Here is a 15,456-nt window from a genome sequence, read left to right as displayed (position 1 = left end):
TGGCTGCCATCTTTTTATTCTCGTTGGAAAATGTAAACAATCACTCTTTGCAGAGCATTTTCTTTTAACCTCCAGTCAACAACGCAGTGCAATCTAACGTCAGCGCGTGTCCCGCGGGTGCTAATCTTCCGAGCTACGTACGTAACCATGGCAACACTGCCAAAAAAAAAACAAGGCCGGCCTCAGGTCCGGCCGGCGTCCGTGCACTCAGTGAACGCCTCGTCTTCGTACAAGTCCTCCAGTTCGCCGTCGCGGCTGCCGTCGCCGCTGCTCCTCCTGACGGCGTTTCAGATTTGCCGGCAAAAGAGGAGAAGAAGGTGAATGTGAAAGGGTGGGAAGGAAGGAGGGGAAGAATTTGAGGATGACGATGAGAAAAAAAAATGGGGATGATGATGAAAAGTTTGGAATGAAAATGTTACGTTGGGGAAGATGAGACAAAAAAGCTGCAAAAGTTTGCGATGAGCTTTATTCAAATGAGTTTGATGAGCTTTTTTTTTTCAAGGATTTGGTGATGAAAAAGCGAGGAAGGAGGATGAGAAGTTGTGGATGAGAATTTGGGGAAGGCGGTGAAAAGCGGAGGATGGCGAGGTCAGAGGAAATTTGGGGTCGAGAAAAGTCGCAGCTAAAGGCAAAATGGAGAAGGAGAGGAAGAGGAAAGGTCAGGGTTCAAATGATTACCTCAAAGATGGATGCAGCTGAACCGAAGACCCCAAAAGACCCCAAGAACCACTGCAAGAAACACACCTGTCACTATCTTCGCTTCCACGCCGAGTTTGAATATTCTTCCCAAAATTTGCAAAAATCATCTCAACGATTGTTTCCAGAATTCAAGTGTGAGGAAAAGCCACGGAAAAGATGCGACTGCTCGAGCGCAGAAGAGAACAAACCACTCTCATTGCTGCCAGCTTGCACTTACATGAGAAGCCCACCGGGGGCAGACATGGACCTCTCCGCTCGTCTGGCCTGACACTCGAAGGGGTTGCTGAACGAGCGCTTCCGCAGCATGGACTTCACCAGGATCTGAGGATCAGAGCGAGCGAGCGATCAGAGCGCCGAAAAAGCAGCCGTCCTCCAAATGCCAAAGATTAAACAATTATCCCGATTCTCAAAGTCAGACGAAAAGGCTTTAAAAAGCGTACGTGACGATGAGAACACGTGGTCATCTGACTTTTCTTTTTTTTCTTCTTCTTCTTTTTTTTTTTTTTAAAGAGCTCAGTATTGTTCATTCGGAAATGTCATCATCATTGCTCTTTATTTTTATTTTTTTTAAATTAATTTTATTATTATTTTTTTTGTGTGTATGTGCGTGCGTGCGTGTATTTGTTAGCTCACCAAAAAACCTATTAGAAAAAATCTCATACCGTTCACCTAAACCGAACACCAGGAGACCCGAGGGGACCAAAGAAAACCAAGGAAGGTGAAATCCAGCACCGACCCGACACCCCCCACCAGAACTCCTCCCCAGCCCAAGAAACATCCAGACCCCGACAAATCCAAAAAACATAAAATCAGGGAGGCCTCAAGAGACCGAAGGAGAGACCGAGAAAAGGAAGGAAGGACAGACGAAGCCGTAAACTAGCAGTCTGAGGAGAAGCCATCAAAAAGCGTGACTGCCCGAGCGCCGACGCGTACGCGCCGTCATGGGAACTTTGTGTCAAAGATTTCAACCAAGACTGACTCACCATGGCCGAGAGGCTGGAGACCAGCGTGACGCTCTTCGCCACCTCCTCGTCCGTCACCTCCACCGCCGTGCAGTGATCCTCCTCCAGGGGGAGCGGGTTGGCGCCGCACTCCGTCACCCACGGGTGCAGCTGGGAACACACACACGCACACACCGCGCAGAGGTCGTGACCCTCGCACACCCGCGAGCAGCGTCTGGCGGGAGTCGAGCGCGCGCGTACGACTCACTTTGATGTTTGGGAGTGTGATTCTGCTTTGCGGGTTTTTGTCCAACATGCTGCCAATCAGATGCTGGAGCCGCTCGCTCGTACCAGGCCTGCGCAAAAAGTGACCGGCGCAAAAGTCAAAGCGCATCGTGCACACGCGGGACACGGGCGGACTTGTTGTCGAGCAACGCGAGTCGCAAGTCGTGCTGACGGCGGACGAGACGGTCGGCGGCCATCGCCGGAGCTTTCGGCGCAAGCCGGCGGCGAGACGTCCTCGCTCGCCGAACCGCTCGCTCGACCGTTGAAAGGCAGTTTGCGACGGCCAACGCAAGGCATGCTTAGGACCGCCCCCTCATTTGAATAACATTTCATCTTGAAAGAGCTTCTGCAGCATGAAATAAATACATTTATTGATTGATATTTCATACTATTTATTTTTGTATTTGTACTTTTATATACATACATACACACGTATACTGCGTATATACACATATACGTACGTATATATACACGTACAAAGAGACGACATTGTAAATAATTGTAATCTGCCTTATTTAGTGTACAAATATGACTGTAAAATGTATTTTGTGCCACTGATATATTTCTTTATTTACTTTTTTTTTTACAATTGATATTGTTTTAGAGTGACGCCTCGATGGACCTCACTGTAATTATTTGTATTTATTTGTTTCTTATAGAAAATGACAACATCGCAACTAGAATCCCATCAACATTCCACAACGTTGTGTTCTGTGATTAAAGACATGCAAAGCAATCTGGGAAGTCGCCGCAGTCTTTCTCGTGGAAGACTGCGGCGAGACGAATGCAGACGCAGCATTCTTACAATAATATTCCACAGTATGCTGTTGCGTTAGAAAAAGCATTTCAAAAAACATATTTATACGTTTTTGGGTTTGGATGAGGTCACCTGCCAACCCCTCCCCCAAAAATCTTCCGTAAAATGACAAAGTCATCGACTGACAAAACCGGTCGGCAAAGCAAAACCGGGAGACTGCGGGGCGCGTGCTGGTCAAATGTCGCGGCGTGGAACTTACGTCTGTGGAAATTCCACCGCTTTGTTCTTGATCTTGTTGTAGAGAGACACCACGTAGTCGTCATAGAAAGGACACTGTGGGACGACACGGTCACGCTGACGCACGCAAACGTGGGAAGGGACGCCGGCGCGCGCATCGGCACGCGTACCTTGCCATAGACGAAGCAGTAGAGCGTCACGCCCATGGCCCACACGTCCAGCGCCTGCGGGCCGCAAACGACACGCACGCCATGAACGGTGTCTTTGGTGAGCGGCGGCAGGGAAGGGGGAAAGGGGGGGGGGGGTCGTCGGGGGGCGGTCACCTTTCCGCTAAATTCCAGCCAGTGGTCCTCCATGGTCTCGGGCGCCATGAAGGCCGGCGTGCCGGCCGTGCCGGACAGCAGCGCGTCGGCCCCCTCGAACTGGTTGCTGACGCCGAAGTCGGCGATCTTGAGGTGCCCGTCGTCGGCCAGCAGCAGGTTCGGCGGCTTGATGTCCCGGTGGATGATCTTGTGGTAGTGCACTAGTGGCCAACGCATGCAAACACAAGCGCAATCTTACAAATTGCGGCGCCTTTCCATCCAACCTCATCACAAAGTTAGATGACGATCAAAATTCAAATGTTGAATTGGAAATCAACATCTAAAGTAGACCCCCACATTTAAGGGGTCAGGGTTCAAAGGAATTCCCCTCCACTGGAATGACATGTCTGCAATTTGTACAATGTATTTGGTTGTTGGGAACTATAAAGATGACATTTTCAAAAATCTTTTTTTATCACATTTTTCAAGGAATTTGCTAACCCAAAATTCAGCTGCAATTACATTCAAAGTTATAATAAAAATACACTTGACATTAAAATTGAAAATCTAAATAGAAAATTATAATTAGTGTCAGGCTCAAGTTCAAATTAAAACAGCAAGATTGAATTGAAATTGCCGTAAAAGTACGAATTGGAATTTATCATTTAATAATTTGGATTAATTAAAAAATCTAAATTGCAGCTCCAATAAAAACGAAAGACAAAAAATCCAATTGAAATTTGAATGAAAGAAAAATTCTACGGAGCAACTTGAAGTCCTGATTTCTTTCTTAGTACTTGACGATTGAAATTTACATTTCTAAGAGGATAACAGAACCAAACATTTCATCAAATTAAAAACAAAATGTATTCAAAGTCAAAATGAATAAAATACAGGGAAAAAAGTCAAATCAAATCCAACAAACGTAATTAGAAGTGAACTATTGATTGGAGGCGTGATCGATGCGATTGCGGTGAAGCGACGTACGATACTCGATGCCCAGCACGAGATCTCGGAAGAAAAAGCCAGCTTGCTCCTCCGTCAGCGGCTCGTCCGTCGGCACCTCCATCACCGGGCTGGGAACAAAATCGGAATAAAAACAAAAATCAAGCGCTTCACTATGGAATCTGCCACATCAGGCCAGGATGTCAAAAAGTCGCCAAACGTACCCCTTGGTCATAAGCTCGAACGCTACGGAAAGGGGCGGGGGGGAGAAAAAACAACAACAAACGATCGACATTGACTCTTTGAAATGGTGATAAAGATAGAAGTGGCAAACGTGGGTGGGTACCCATGTGGAGACCGTCTTCATCGGGGTCATCCAGCACCTGCAAGCAGAGTAGCAGCTGTTTTGCAGGACACGGGAGAAACTGTGGACGCATGCGGGACGGGGCGGGACGGGGCGGGACGGGACGGGACGGGACGGGACGGGGCGGGACGGGACGGGACGGGACGGGACGGGGCGGGGCGGGGCGGGACGGGACGGGACGGGACGGGACGGGACGGGACGGGACGGGACGGGACCCACCTCCACCAGCTTGACCACGTTGGGGTGGTGCAGCTTCTTGAGGATGGCGATCTCCCGATAGATCTTCTCCAGCGCCAAGGAGGATTTGGGGAAGGCCTCCTGCTGGCCAGGCGTTGCGCGACCTGAAGTGACACCAACACATCCGACACAAGTGAACAACATGACACTTCTGGAATATTGATTTTTTTTTCCAATGACAAACTTTATGTGTGAAACAAAAAAGAAAGTATTATCCAGACCAGCCTTGAAAAAATATATAATCTTTTTGCAAAACTAAAGTCTAGCAACTTTTAAGAGTGCAATTTTTTTTTTGTACTTATTTCTTGTACTTTACAGTATTTTTCATTTTGTAAAAAAAAAAAAAAAAAAGTGCAACTATTAAAAAAAAATCCAACCTGTTTTGTCGGAAAACCAAAACTGGTCTTGTTTAAAAACAAAAGGAAGGGGGGGTCATTTTGTTGGACAATTTTCAGGAATACTAGAATATTACTAATTGAAATATATATATTTTTTTAACTGACATTTTTTAAAAATACTCAAAAATATTTTAACAAAAAAAATGCAACTATTTTGAGGGAGCATAAAATCACTGGTCTGTTGCAGGAAAAAAACAAAAAACAAAAAAACTATGATCGATTTGACATTTATGACTCACGCAGAAAACCAAACTGCTTCATGAGCTTCTTCTTTGAAACAACCTTCATGGCCTGTAATGGAATGCAGTAAAAATAAAGAAATAAAAGAACAAGAGCAATGCATATGAAAAATAGATATTGATGTAAAAAAAAATTTGCCACAGACAAAAGAACAAAAGCTCAAATGTCGACCGGCATCCACTCACATAATACTGTTCAGAGTCTTCATTATAAGCCAGCTTGACCACACCGTAAGAACCCTACAATGCGGAAAAAGAAAAAGCAGCTGATTACCGTAATATCGTCAATATTTAGGAGGCGAAGCTTGCAATCAATGTGGATTTGCACCAAATGAAACGGTCGGGAAAATGGATGCATTTGGATTGCGCTTGTTGGCGGCTTGTGCGTCACGTCGTGCCGCTCACTCAGCAACACACAAACAAAGGCAACGTCTTGCTGTACCTTCCCGATCTCTTTCTTCAGCTTGTACTGGTTGAGCTGCACAAAATCCTGCAAAGCAAAAAGCAACCATTCTGCACTCATGCAGCTTTTCAAACGCCGTTTTCGCATTTGGCCTACATTCAAATAATCATTTCAAAAATTAACTCAGTAAACATTGTTTATTCATCACTTTTGATTATTACTTTTTTGTTATGTTGCAGTGCATGTTTTCCACTCAGCATTTTTCCCATAACCTCACTGGCTATGTGCACGCACACGTCGATACCCAGTGGCATTGTGGGAAAAAAAACGTTTTTAGCACATGGCCTCCAAGTCCATTGGAACGAGCGGAAAATTGTGGTCAACGATCAGGTTAAAGGAATCCCGGCTGACGTTTTCTACCTGCGCGTCAGTGATGGACACCCTCTTGGTCTCGATGGTCGGCTGCCTGACCACGCGGCCGCCGCGCTCCTGCAGAGACAACTTGCGGTCGGAGAGGCGGGCCCGGCGGGCGGCGGCCGGTCGATAGGCGTCAGACGCCACGTTGACGCTCATGGCCGCCAGCATGTCGTCCAGCTCGCCGTGGTGCTCGGCATCGGGGTCGTCGCTCGTCACACTCATGACGGCCTCGGGGGGGCGCCGGCACTCACGTGGGACGCATCGCTACTCGGCTGACGGACGGGAACAAGACTTTTTATTGGTTTGGCTCAAACCATTTGGAAACTGAACTGCATCTTCTGCCCAGATCTCGTCATAACGGTTTTAATTTCCTCAGGAGAGCTTTTGTTCTGCGGATGTATCCTTGTGAGTGTTATCGCAATTTCTGCCAGGTGCAGTCATGACTGAATAACCTCCCTCTATTTCTCAAACGGGCTTTGGTCTGTGTTTGAATGATGTCCTTGAGTTTTATCTCATGTCCGGTCAACTCCGGTTGAACTGTTTACCGCCCTTCAAGATAGTATAAGAATATTGTAAGTCCTCTGTAATCTTCGCACTTGTGAGAAGCTGCAGCCATTGCCTGCAATTCACTTGTGCCCGGAATATTCTGTAGAAATAAAAGCTTTGAAGGAACTGTTCATCGATCTCCAGTCTGTATTCAGATAACCAACATTGTCACTATCCGAAAGGAAAAACGAACACGCGACGGAAAAGATCTACTCTACAACAAAACTATGACATGGAATCTGATGTTAATAACCTAGCCCTTGATGAAAACCATAACCAGACTTGGAAATCCATCTTTAAAACCCTAAACCTGGTTTGCTTTGAAACCTTTGCTTTGTTTTCTCAAATGCACAAGTTTACTGAAGCGTATTGCATTCAATTGGAAACTAAAAAATCTCCGGTTTTTCAGAGAAATATTTTGGGAGGCTTTGTTTTTTATTTTTAGAGGATAAAATTTTTTTTTTTCTAATTTTCTGATTATTTTCCCTTTTTTTTTTTTTAAATACTTTTTTGTTTTGTTTTTTGATTACCCTGCCCCCCGTTTTTCTTAATATTGTTTCCCCCTTTTTAGTGAATATTTTTTTCTGTTTTGGTTTACTGTTTTTCGGTATATTTCGCTTTCCGTTTTCCAGAATATTTTTTTAATGACAGAAAAAAGTACTCAAAATAACACATTCAACAGAGAAAAAAAATCCATAAAACAGAAAATTAAACAATAAAAAAATACTGAAAAGAAGCACCCCCGCCCCCCCACCACACACAGCATTTTCAAAAACAAAAGTGTTTTCCCGTAGAAGTTAAATTTACCACATTATGATGTGAAATGTATCTCATTAAAACACAAAATATTCCTATCAGTTCAATATTGCATTGAGAGGGCCCGAAACTTTGGAAGGACTTGGAAATATCTTTGAGATCAATATCCTCCTACACTGCCTTTCAGAAAGAAGTCAGTGAAGTCACATATCTTGTCCTAAAATTTCAAATTTAATTTATTTTCCCTTCGCTGACATTGTAACGAAATCTCAATGTTGCGTTTGTCTGGCACAATTTAGTGAAGGTTGTAAAAGCCCTCCTGGCTTCATTGCCTGCTTGGACGGTTTGGAAATTGTGCTAAATAAACTAACGTTTTTATTTATTTGCAAGTGTCCAGCGCAGGTCGCGGTTGCTTGACCGACCTCGCAAATCTTCTTACGCAACAACGAGGAGGAAAACCCTTCCGAGCAAAGACAACTTGTTTGTGCCAGTGGCTGGCTGAAAAACTCAGCTAAAAAACAAACGTGCTTTTTAAAATGAATAGCGGGCTTTTTTGCACGGCGAGCGCTCAAACCCGCGCACGCCCGTTGGCGTCCTTCCACGTGGCATTTGTAAACAAACATCAGGAGTGAACTCACCAAGGAAGGCGAGGGTGGGCCTCGTGCGTCGCGCGTCCCGCGTCGGGGTCCTTCATGGGCTTGACAACGCGGACCAGGTGCCGGTGCACCTTTTGTGACTGCGGGACGGATTTCGGCGCTAATCAGGAAGCGGACGCGGTCAACGCTCGTCTTACTTACGGGATTAGCGCCGGGCCGCATTTAGCGCAGCTGAGCGCTTCCAAACGCCACAACATGACCCGCCAGGGCGGGACGCCACCATGCAGGTGGGGGTCAGCGGTTTCGTTGAGAGTGACGTCAACTCAAAAATAAGCCCCGCCCACTTGATTCCAACTGCGTCGTTTTAAATGTAACATTGTGATGCTTATGTTTTGAAAAAGATGTATTAAGTTCACGGTTACATCAGTTTTAGTGTTGTTATAGCAACGTTCAATACATGACATTGCATTATCATCATTCATCGTTATTACAATATCCGTCAGGATTTTTTTGTTACATAATTGGGTTTTGATACATTTTTGAGTGCAAATGTTATTACAATTGGAGCAAATGATGACCTTATAAGGTGCGACAGGGAAGCAGGATGCTCTTCTTTCAAGCGCGCTTTCACTAAATTCATTTGACACAAAAAAATAAACAAATCAGTCACGGGACAACAGATGGACGGAAACTGATTTCTAAATAACCTTGTGGCCGTGCATGCCATGTCTTATATATCATCTCTAGTTTTTGCCTATCCCTAACTTAAAACCCTGACCGAGGCTTGAAAGCCTCATTTGAAACCCAAAGCCAAGCTTGGAATCAGCTTGATCAAAAAAAAAAAATGCTGGCTTGAAACCTTAAAGCTATCTTGACATCCATCCTACTTTGAAACCTGAATTTAACGCACTAACTTATGACTTAAACCCTCATTTGGCAAAGTAACCCTATGAGCATCACTGCAGGGCAGCACTGCACTTTAAATGCGGATTTTTTATTTTGGTGAAAAATATGCATTAAAAAAAACTTGAGTTGTAAGTTGAAACTTTTCATCTGAAACACAACTCACAGTGTCGGCATGGTATGCAAATCGATGGCTCAATAGCTTGGCAATGTGGCAATTTTGCGGGACGTCCGGTGTTGGTAGTGGCTGCCCAACAACGCCATTGTGTGCAAAGAGAACCTTCCTGAAAAACTGGAACAGCCGGCCGGCACGAAGCTTGACATGCAAAATATGCATAAAGCAAATCTATCTTGCGTGACGTGACGCAGCGAAGACATGAAGAAGATCAACTTAAGCTCAAGCAGGAACAAAAAAAGAAGATTTTGATCTTGCCTTGGCCTCGAGACTCGTGCGTCCGCACCTCATTGATCAACGGGTGGGAGCTTTTGCTTGCCGGGAGTCCGTGTGACGTCACGCCATCGAGGTCTACTCGCCTTTTGGGAGAAATGTGAAGGAACCTTAAAATGCAGGTCAAATTATTTTTGAAAAAAAAAAAGTATAAAACTGTTCAATGTTTCACTTTTTGCTTATGCCTTCTGGCAGATTGTTTATTTGTGCCACAAAAAATCAAAAACAAGCAAGGAGACACATTTAAATACAAAGTCAATGAAGCCATCAGCACGTGTGAGCTCAGCCCTCCACACGAGGTCAATCGCAAAACAAAAAAACAACAACATGGACCCATGTTACCCAAGTTTGGCACCATTTTGAACATAGCTACAATTATATATGTTTTGTTGTATATACCGTATTACTATTCTTCTTTTCATGACATTAATAAATACTAACTTGTAGAAACACATTGCAACTAACCAATTTCAGGAGAAAATCAGCAAAATTATGGCCCCAAATATGAACACACTGTTGGTTTCGGTGATTGAAATCAAGAATGTAAGAGCAATGAAAGGAGAGGTCAGGGACAGGGACAGAGACAGGGACAGGGACAGGGACAGAGACAGGGACAGGGACGGGGACAGGGACAGGGACGGGGACGGGGACGGGGACAGGGACAGGGACAGGGACAGGGACAGGGACAGGGACAGGGACGGGGACGGGGACAGGGACAGGGACAGGGACGGACAGGGACGGACAGGGACAGGGACGGACAGGGACAGGGACAGAGACACACCTTCCTGTACATTTCAACTTTTGAGCCGCGCTCCGCTTAAGAAGTTTTACGATGCCAAGCCACAACCTGCCAGACGGGTTAAGAGGAAGACTTCAGGGACTGCTGCAATCTTGCCGCACCTCTTTTAATTTGCTCGTAACTCATGAACATGACGATGTTCCATGAGCCCAAGCGCAAGAAGGAGGCCATGAATCTAAAATAGAAGACAATGAAAACACCTTTTTCACTTTTTTGGTTTTCATGTGTACTTGATTTATTGTCGTGCAACCATTTCAAAAAGGAGCTCCCTCATTTCTAGTCACATTGAAACATTTGAGCTTTGTATTCTGCGACGATAGTCGGGTTTCCATCCAAAGGTTTTGACATTTTGAAGCCAATTTTGTGAAAATGCAAAAAACAGACATGCGACTTCTGCCCGTTTGCGAATATTGAGAGGGGACTCCGCCGCTGTAGGTGGCGCTATACACCATAGAAATGTGATCCATCAGTAATTTAAAAGAAGAAGAAGACGAGGACGTCCTTCCTATGTTTGCTTTTGTAATTCTTGCGTTTCTTTGCTGTTTTCCATTTTGCATTCATATTTGCTTCCTTAATGAATTCCAAAAAGATTTCTGTTTTGTCGCCCCCCCCCACACATACCTTACTTTATCGTCCGCCATTGCTTTGTGACCACAAATGTACGTAATATTCGGTCACAACGTGCGACGTGTATCCGGTCTTGCTGGCGCTTATTCGCAAAACTTCTTTCCATAGCCAAAATTCGCATGTTCTTCAAAATTCACCCCCTCCAAAGCGTAAAAACTATTTTTTGAGCGAATTTTGGGCCCTTTTTTTCCTTCAAATTTCTAGCATTTCCACTCAATTTTATTTTCGCGTTTCTTGAAAATTCAAATACAAATGGGTAGCCGGAAACCGCACTATAAGCGCCAAACCGAGCAAAAGAAAGGCTCGACTGGCTTTTTTCACCAGAACTCTTTTCATCGGCTTGTGTGGTATTACTCTCAAACTGACTGTTTTTGTTCATTCTTGTGATTGAGATGAAGATCAGACCAAATGTTCTGAGCAATTTATGCAAAAACGTAAGAAATTCAATTTCCCTCCCTGATAATCCACATACGTTGAGACTCCGCGAGCGCCTATTGTTTATCTTCGACTCCGAGGCCGCGCTGACCTCAAATCCAAAGCAATGGGGTTGATTTCGCAGGCAAGCTTTTTCCCGTTGACAAACACACTCGGCGAATATATTCGGTGGCGGTAATAGGCGAGATCCCGGTGGACGGATATAAACGTCCACGGCGGCGAAAGAGCTGATCCAGCACGTACCCCTTGTAGAAGGCGGTGGCCCCCTCTTTGAGCAGCATGGTGAATGCGCAGTTGATGGCGCCGCCATACTGGCCCGGCACCGAGTTCATGTAGCGCGTTTTGATCACGTCCACCGGGGACGCCACCACCGTGGTGCAGAATCCGGCGGCGAAGGCGGCCGTGAAGTGGCAGGGCATGTTGTCTGGGGGAATGCAGAGAAATTGCATAGGGCAGATGCGCTACGCGAGGTCTTCTGACTGCCGTCTTGTGACCCCCCAAGCATACAATTAACACAGCATACATACACAACAAACCCAAAGACAAAAGACATTCATTAGCATCAGCTCACACGCAAGCGGCCTGCTCTGGTGAGAAAAAGTTTCCACTTGCCCGTCATCAGCTCGTATTGCAGGATACGCTCCTTGATGATGTCATAGGTGACCATCTCGCAGCAATTGACGATGGCGTTGCGAGTGATGTTCGGCAGACAACCTGTGCAGGCAGCAAATTGTTCCAGGTCAGGTCCAAACCACCAATAAGCTCGAAATCAAGAATGTGATTCTTTGCTGACGGGTTGCGTGTAATTTGCTAAAAAAATGCATGCAGCTCATTTTGTTGACCGCGAGACCTCTTTCTATTGGTCAGATTTTGTTTTCAGGGGTGTCAAACCAATGCTGCTCTTACTCGTATTTTCAGAAAAAGGCAAATAAATATGAAAATATTTAGGCACTGCCCAAGCAGTCGAATGCGTTCTTGATCTCTTAAAGCTGCTAACAAAGCTAGCACGCACTCTTGAACAAAATGCTTAACATTAGCCTTGATCTGCAATCCTGTTGCATGAAATTCTGTTCTTGCATTTAGTGTAATACTAAAATTAAATCAGTCTTCAAATAAAATGTAAGTTTCTTCATTTAATAGGACAGGATTTATTTTGCATTATTTGGGAGATTTGAAAGTTTATATACATAACCTTGGGATATGTAAACTTATGAGCAAAAAGTTAAAGCTATAAAAAATGCGAAAAATCGTCACCAAAATTCAACCAATATCAACGCAATTGCCAAAGTATTTTGAATTTTATGGGCAATAAGCCTTTTTCTCATCATGTACTTGTGTTTTTTTCATTCCGAGAGCCGTTATAACTGAAACCAAATAAATGTATGATGCACACAACAAATTAATGTATAGCTAGTTTTGAAACCTGAGGCCAGTAAAAAGTGTTTGTTCAAACATTTATTTGAAAAAAGGGGATTGGTAACGAAAAAATGCTTGCAATATCACAACATTTTTAAAAGTGAAGACAATTTGCAATTTTAGTATTTTCGCACGAAAGATGAAGTTGATGCTGCCGCAAAAAATGATATGGTGAGCCATATGGGACGCCGATGTCATGAGTTGGACACGCGCGCCTTAATGTGTCCTTTGTTCAAAGCGTTCAATTCATGCCATCACATTTCAGGACAACGCATGGGCCCACCCCCTTTACCTTTCCACAGGCCTCGGACCCCCTCGTCCCTGGCTATGGTCCTGTAGGCGTCCATGGTGCCGCTGTACCTGGTCGCCGAGCCACCCTGGAGCAGGCGGACCTGCGCCTGGAAGCGGACCTTCACCACGTCGGTGGGCTGGGCCACCGCCACCGCCATGGCCCCCGTGGTGCAGCCCGCCAGCAGCCGCGAGGCGATGCCAGCATCTGCCAAACGAGCAATTCCAACAATTACATGCAAAACATTGGGCTTCAATTGTCAGCAGTGGTGGACGATGACGTCATTGTATGTCCATCCTCTGTACTTTGGATTAACGATCGTTTCACTAAATATGGCACGTTCATCGCGTCGGATTTATTCGCTGATTGTTGTCGTTTTTTTGGTCACGCTGATTGTTTTCTCATTCGCTTGCTTGCGTTGGCGGCTTGTCCATCCAGCGTGGGGCGGCACCCGAACGGGACGTCACACGAGAACGATCTATTCAAATACATCAATACATTTGACTGACTTTTACACTCTAATTCAGCGGGACATGTCTTTACCATTATTGATTAAATGATATGGAAATGACCAACATAACACATTTAGGAGTGAGCGAAAGAGCAATTATCTACAGCGGGAACCGTCAACCTGGTCTGACTGGCAACAGTTGTTGACACATTTTCTATATGTTGACATAACTTGACTCGCATTAACTGTCAACATTTCTAGTGTCATATGGACGAAGGCCTGCGGGCAGGAACGCACGGTGGAATGTGCAGTTTGAGTGAAAAACAAGTGAGGACGATTTGTCAGATGTAAAAACAAGAACAAATGTGCAACTGCTCACTCTCTGAGCCCCCGCTGTAGAACTGCTTCATGGTGTCGTACAGGCCCACTCGCACCGAGGCGAAGCTCATCTGTCTGTGCAGGCCGGCCACCAGTCCATTGTAGAGGCCCCTGGGACCCTCGGCCCTTACGATGGTGGAGATGGTGCCGGACACGCCTCGGTACGTGGCCCGCTGGCCTCTCGCCAAGGGCTTGGATTCGCCTTGAATCTGAAAAGAGGAAGAAAGCACAGCGAGTAAGAAAGACGACATGCTCCACCTTGGCTCAGCCATACGTTAAGTGGGACGAAGTGCGAGTGAAAACACGTCAATCGGTGCATCGGCAGTGGCGTTGCGGCACTGACATTGGCATTTCGCCACTCGGCTGCGACCGCGCGCATTGACGACAATGCAAATCGCTCGCAATGTAGCGGCGTTCATCTGTCGAGCACGTGATCGGCATTTGCTTGCAAAGTTGGTGTCGTGCTACATTCGCCTGACGTTGCTGCAGTTCTCACTCGGCGGCGGCGGGCATGTGAGCGTGAGATGCGCCCTGCGACTGACTGACTGACTGCTGACCATTCCAGGGTGTAGAAAATAATGCCGTTTGTCACCAGCCATACTTGGTGAATAATAACTCAATTGCGACCAACCCCAGGGGACAAGAGGCATAAATTTGAAATGTGGAATGGAAGACACCTTTTGGATAAGAGTTGAAACGTCTTCAACATGTCTGTTAAGTGGAATTGTCTTTGGGGTCATATTTCCAAAACGTTTACAAGTTTTGGGTTATTCGTAGCTTCATGTTTTGACGAGTCAGCAAACTTGACTGCCATGCTTCAAACCCACAAACAATGATGCAATCCTTCTGCAGTTTTGAACAACCCAGCCGTCCGGTCCAGGTGGTTCAAATCAGACTACATTTACACCAGTAGTTTGTCTTGGTGTTTTTTGTTGTTGTTTTTAAAGAATAATTCTCAAGAGTTTCTCTTTGATACATTTGTAAATCAAACTTTCAGAAAGCCATCGTCTTTCTCTACCAAACCAATTTCTGGAAAAAGTTGAATTGATAATCGAAATAATATACAAAAAGAAAGTGTTTCGAGTCTGCTGATCACCTGCAGTCTGACTTTGGCCGTGTCCAACGGGAAGGTGACCAGGTCCGCCACGCAGCCGGCCACCCCGGCCGAGAAGATCTTGACGGGCACCGACGGGTTCAAGTCGGCAGAAGCTCCCCTGCCGACCATGGTCAGAAGAAGAAAGCGTCTGGCTGAGGACCAACCTGTCCTTAGGCACAAAGACGACTGGCCGCCTCCAGCGTCCACATCCAAACGTGACTTCTCAGAAAGCCAGGCGGCGGTCTCGCGCCGTCAGCCGTCATGCCCGTGTAAAGCGATAAGACCGGCGGCAGTGAACAGTCGCTCAGTCAGTCGTGTGCGCTGGAGGCAAACACGCCCCACGCAAACGTTCCGCGTCACCTGTGCAACTATTTGACTTACGAGTATTAGTCTAAGGGGGACACTGAATGGATGGCAAGCAAATATTAATTTTATTTAGAAAAATACAAAAGATGACACTTTCTTTATAGCAACCCCCCCCCCCGCCCCCAA

General features: G+C 45.7%; 2 protein-coding genes across 10 annotated transcripts; both read right to left on the bottom strand.

Moving 5' to 3' along the window:
• Positions 1-8,370, bottom strand: camkk1b (calcium/calmodulin-dependent protein kinase kinase 1, alpha b). Of its 6 annotated transcripts, none has more exons than XM_086080095.1 (17): positions 8,165-8,370; positions 6,228-6,496; positions 5,733-5,894; positions 5,591-5,644; positions 5,405-5,456; positions 4,750-4,880; positions 4,513-4,549; positions 4,391-4,412; positions 4,209-4,297; positions 3,243-3,442; positions 3,090-3,143; positions 2,942-3,015; positions 1,909-1,996; positions 1,683-1,811; positions 917-1,020; positions 679-729; positions 1-276 (listed from the first exon to the last, which is right to left on the bottom strand). In XM_086080095.1, the coding sequence occupies exons 2-17, from the start codon at positions 6,444-6,446 to the stop codon at positions 183-185; spliced, it is 1,560 nt and encodes a 519-aa protein (XP_085936221.1). In that variant the 5' UTR covers positions 6,447-6,496; positions 8,165-8,370; the 3' UTR covers positions 1-182. The 6 variants fall into 6 exon arrangements, with proteins under 6 accessions (XP_085936221.1, XP_085936222.1, XP_085936224.1 ...); XM_086080096.1 differs by having other exon boundaries at positions 4,750-4,871; positions 8,165-8,356; XM_086080098.1 differs by having other exon boundaries at positions 5,847-5,894; positions 8,165-8,355.
• Positions 8,371-9,431: 1,061 nt separating this feature from the next.
• Positions 9,432-15,446, bottom strand: LOC147171696 (dicarboxylate carrier UCP2-like). Of its 4 annotated transcripts, XR_015095525.1 has the most exons (7): positions 14,965-15,445; positions 13,870-14,077; positions 13,043-13,246; positions 11,947-12,048; positions 11,578-11,758; positions 10,255-10,447; positions 9,432-9,559 (listed from the first exon to the last, which is right to left on the bottom strand). XR_015095525.1 is itself a non-coding variant. In XM_086080102.1 (6 exons), the coding sequence occupies exons 1-6, from the start codon at positions 15,091-15,093 to the stop codon at positions 10,333-10,335; spliced, it is 939 nt and encodes a 312-aa protein (XP_085936228.1). In that variant the 5' UTR covers positions 15,094-15,445; the 3' UTR covers positions 9,640-10,332. The 4 variants fall into 4 exon arrangements, 2 of the variants coding, with proteins under 2 accessions (XP_085936228.1, XP_085936227.1); XR_015095526.1 differs by lacking the exon at positions 9,432-9,559 and having other exon boundaries at positions 9,640-10,447; positions 11,578-11,820; positions 14,965-15,444; XM_086080102.1 differs by lacking the exon at positions 9,432-9,559 and having other exon boundaries at positions 9,640-10,447.
• Positions 15,447-15,456: the final 10 nt, after the last annotated feature.

Source organism: Leptonotus elevatus, chromosome 7, assembly GCF_054856555.1.
Source record: "Leptonotus elevatus isolate MCC_2025b chromosome 7, RoL_Lele_1.0, whole genome shotgun sequence".
NCBI classification, from domain to species: domain Eukaryota; kingdom Metazoa; phylum Chordata; class Actinopteri; order Syngnathiformes; family Syngnathidae; genus Leptonotus; species Leptonotus elevatus.
This window is presented reverse-complemented; position numbering and strand designations above follow the sequence as displayed.